Source organism: Penaeus chinensis, chromosome 19 (assembly GCF_019202785.1).
Source record: "Penaeus chinensis breed Huanghai No. 1 chromosome 19, ASM1920278v2, whole genome shotgun sequence".
In the NCBI taxonomy this organism is placed as follows: Eukaryota; Metazoa; Arthropoda; class Malacostraca; order Decapoda; family Penaeidae; genus Penaeus; species Penaeus chinensis.
In genome coordinates this window covers 27,413,431-27,415,930 of record NC_061837.1, presented here as the reverse complement: position 1 = coordinate 27,415,930, position 2,500 = coordinate 27,413,431, and the positions used below count along the sequence as shown (strand labels likewise).

At 38.4% G+C, this 2,500-nt stretch overlaps 1 protein-coding gene across 5 annotated transcripts in view; it reads right to left on the bottom strand.

Moving 5' to 3' along the window:
• Positions 1 to 2,500, bottom strand: part of LOC125035363 (protein bric-a-brac 2-like) — a 57,038-nt gene that overhangs the window by 1,330 nt on the left and 53,208 nt on the right. For all 5 annotated transcript variants that reach the window (XM_047627700.1, XM_047627704.1, XM_047627701.1 and 2 more), the window contains exon 8: positions 1 to 2,215. This exon is cut by the window's left edge and continues 1,330 nt beyond it. In XM_047627700.1, coding sequence (XP_047483656.1) covers positions 984 to 2,215 — 1,232 coding nt within the window. In that variant the 3' untranslated portion in view covers positions 1 to 983. The remainder of the gene's footprint in view (positions 2,216 to 2,500) is intronic.

Below are 2,500 nucleotides of genomic sequence, written 5' to 3'. Positions count from 1 at the left end.
TTCCATCAACTGATATGAAATGGCACCCCAAGTTGTCATTTCCCTTTTGAGTGTTGCACTTATGCTCTTTGCCATACCATTACTGTTTTGTTCCTGAGCACCATTTATAAACCAAGTATAATCATACAAACATTCACATACAATAAAAAAAGAAGCAAATCAATACTTTTAAAAATCAAATCATTATAGATGTAATGAAACTATAACATGGAAATTGTTGAAAAAATACTAATATTGGTACAAAATCATAGTTGCTGTGTATTTTGCAATTTACATTATCTCATTTTATCTGAAATAACCAAACTCTCATAAAACCATTACCACCTTGTGTGATACATATTATTTTTTGTGTGTGCCATGAATGATTCCCCCCCCCCCCCCCCCCCCTAACATGGAGAAATTGAAGAATAAGAAGAGGATGACAAAGAAGAAAAAAAGATAAATAAAAAATAAGACAATAACAAAATACATGTACATACATACAAATAACTTTGTATTTCACTGACCAGCCAACTGAAGTTCAACATCATATATTTGTTTTTTTCTTTTGGCTATATGAACTTTTATGAACAACTTCATACATGTAACAAACTTCAAAGTTATACTTTTCCTGCTACTTATGTAATCTGACCAAAATAAAGAACAGACATGGAGATTTCATGGTAAATTTCTGAAGGAAAAAAAGAAGCTATTGAGACTAATAGTCAAATTTCTATCTAGCTGTAAAATTGTAAAATATTTTTTTTCTTAACTAGACAGACATTTCTGATAGACACCCATTTGTTGGCAATAGTGGATATGTGTAGAACACAGCTGAATGCATATGTGAAAGTGATTTCATCTAATATTTACATCAATAAATAAACATTTTGATCATGTTAGATTCTAGTTCATAGCACTGGAAATAACAATGTTACACTTAGATCTTCTTCAAAGGATACTTTCTAATTTTCCCCTGTTGTCTGCTGCTTGCCATTCACCCACTACAATGAACTAGTTTTCGTAAGAATCTTTGTAATCTGTTTGTCAGTGTCCTGTGAACGTTCTATCTGTTTATGGTACTCATGAAAGCAAGGAACAATGCACAGGTTGGTTCTACACTCTGGGCAATGATATTTTGTCTTTCGACGAAGAACTCTTCCTTGTGGGTCTGTTGAGTTCCAACAAAAGTTGCATCCTAGAGCAGGACCACCACGGAGGACGGGACAGTGACCAGGAGAAGAAGCAGGTCTGAGTGGAGGTGTGGTTGTCACTGATAGCTGAGGTGTACTTAACATGCGATTTCCAGTACCAGAGTCTAGACCTGAATCTTGTGACACACTCTGTATTAAGACAGATGGTCCTGGAGCTAACTGCTCATGTGTGTGAGTCATTGACTGTCTAGACATAGCTGGTTCCTCACTCAGTGCCCTTATGGGTCGGGAAGGTCCAGTCACTGTACAACCACTCATATTAAAGCCACTACTACTAATATTTACATTGCCTCCATCTTCTGAAGGTGTCAGACGTATCAAGGGTATTTCCTTCTTAGGAAGTGGTTCAGAACCAGCTGGGCCTTCACAAGGCTTTGGCTGAATTGGTCTCAGCTGTGATGGCATGGTTACTGGTGGGGGTCTTGGTTTCATAACTAAATGCATGGGAATTACCTGTAAGTGTTGCTGCTGTTGAGGTGCTGTACTGCTAGTGCTTGTGGTGGTAGTAGTACTTGGTAATCTTTCTGATGGTGATGGTGTGTGTGTCAGAACACCTAGATGGGATCTCTGTTTAGACATTTGAGGGGGTCCTTGATGTGTTGGTGGACCTCGGGATTCTGGATGAGACAACTGTTTACTAATGATGGGTGTTGGGGTCAGAGGAGGTGTTGGATGTGAATGCTGTTTGGGTAGTGGTCCTGGTCCAATGGAGTCTCTATGTCCCACTACCATAGTTGGCACCTGAAGGAGTGTTGGCTGATTACTTGACAATGTTACTGTTCCACCTGAGACCACCACAGTATCTGGAATAATAAGTTCTGGCTCCTTTTCTGCATCACCCTTTACATCCTTTATGTCACTCTTCCCAGACTCTTGTAGTGCTAGCTGTTGCTGAGGATGCTGTGACTGCTGAGGGTGTTGCTGCTGATGGGTAGCTTCTCGGTTTTCTTCCCTGCGCTCCTCACCTGCAGCATCCCGGATAATACCATGTTGTCGCTGTAGTACTCCTCGCTTCCCACGACCTGTGGAAATAAGAAATTTCATAAGCATAGAATCACACTTTAATAATCAGCCCATATTAAAATATACAAACCATAAAAAATAAATAAATTTATGGCAAAGAAAAATAATTCTTGTGCGCTGTACTTCCCAATATATCAACCGTTTTTTTTCTAAGTGTTCCTAATATCTCACTTTTAATTTTCCATTTTTCTAAATCAAAATATCTGATGCAGTAACAGGTCTTCTTTTAATAGGAGAATATCTGCATAATGATAGCTTTCATCATTCAAGAAATGTTTCATTTC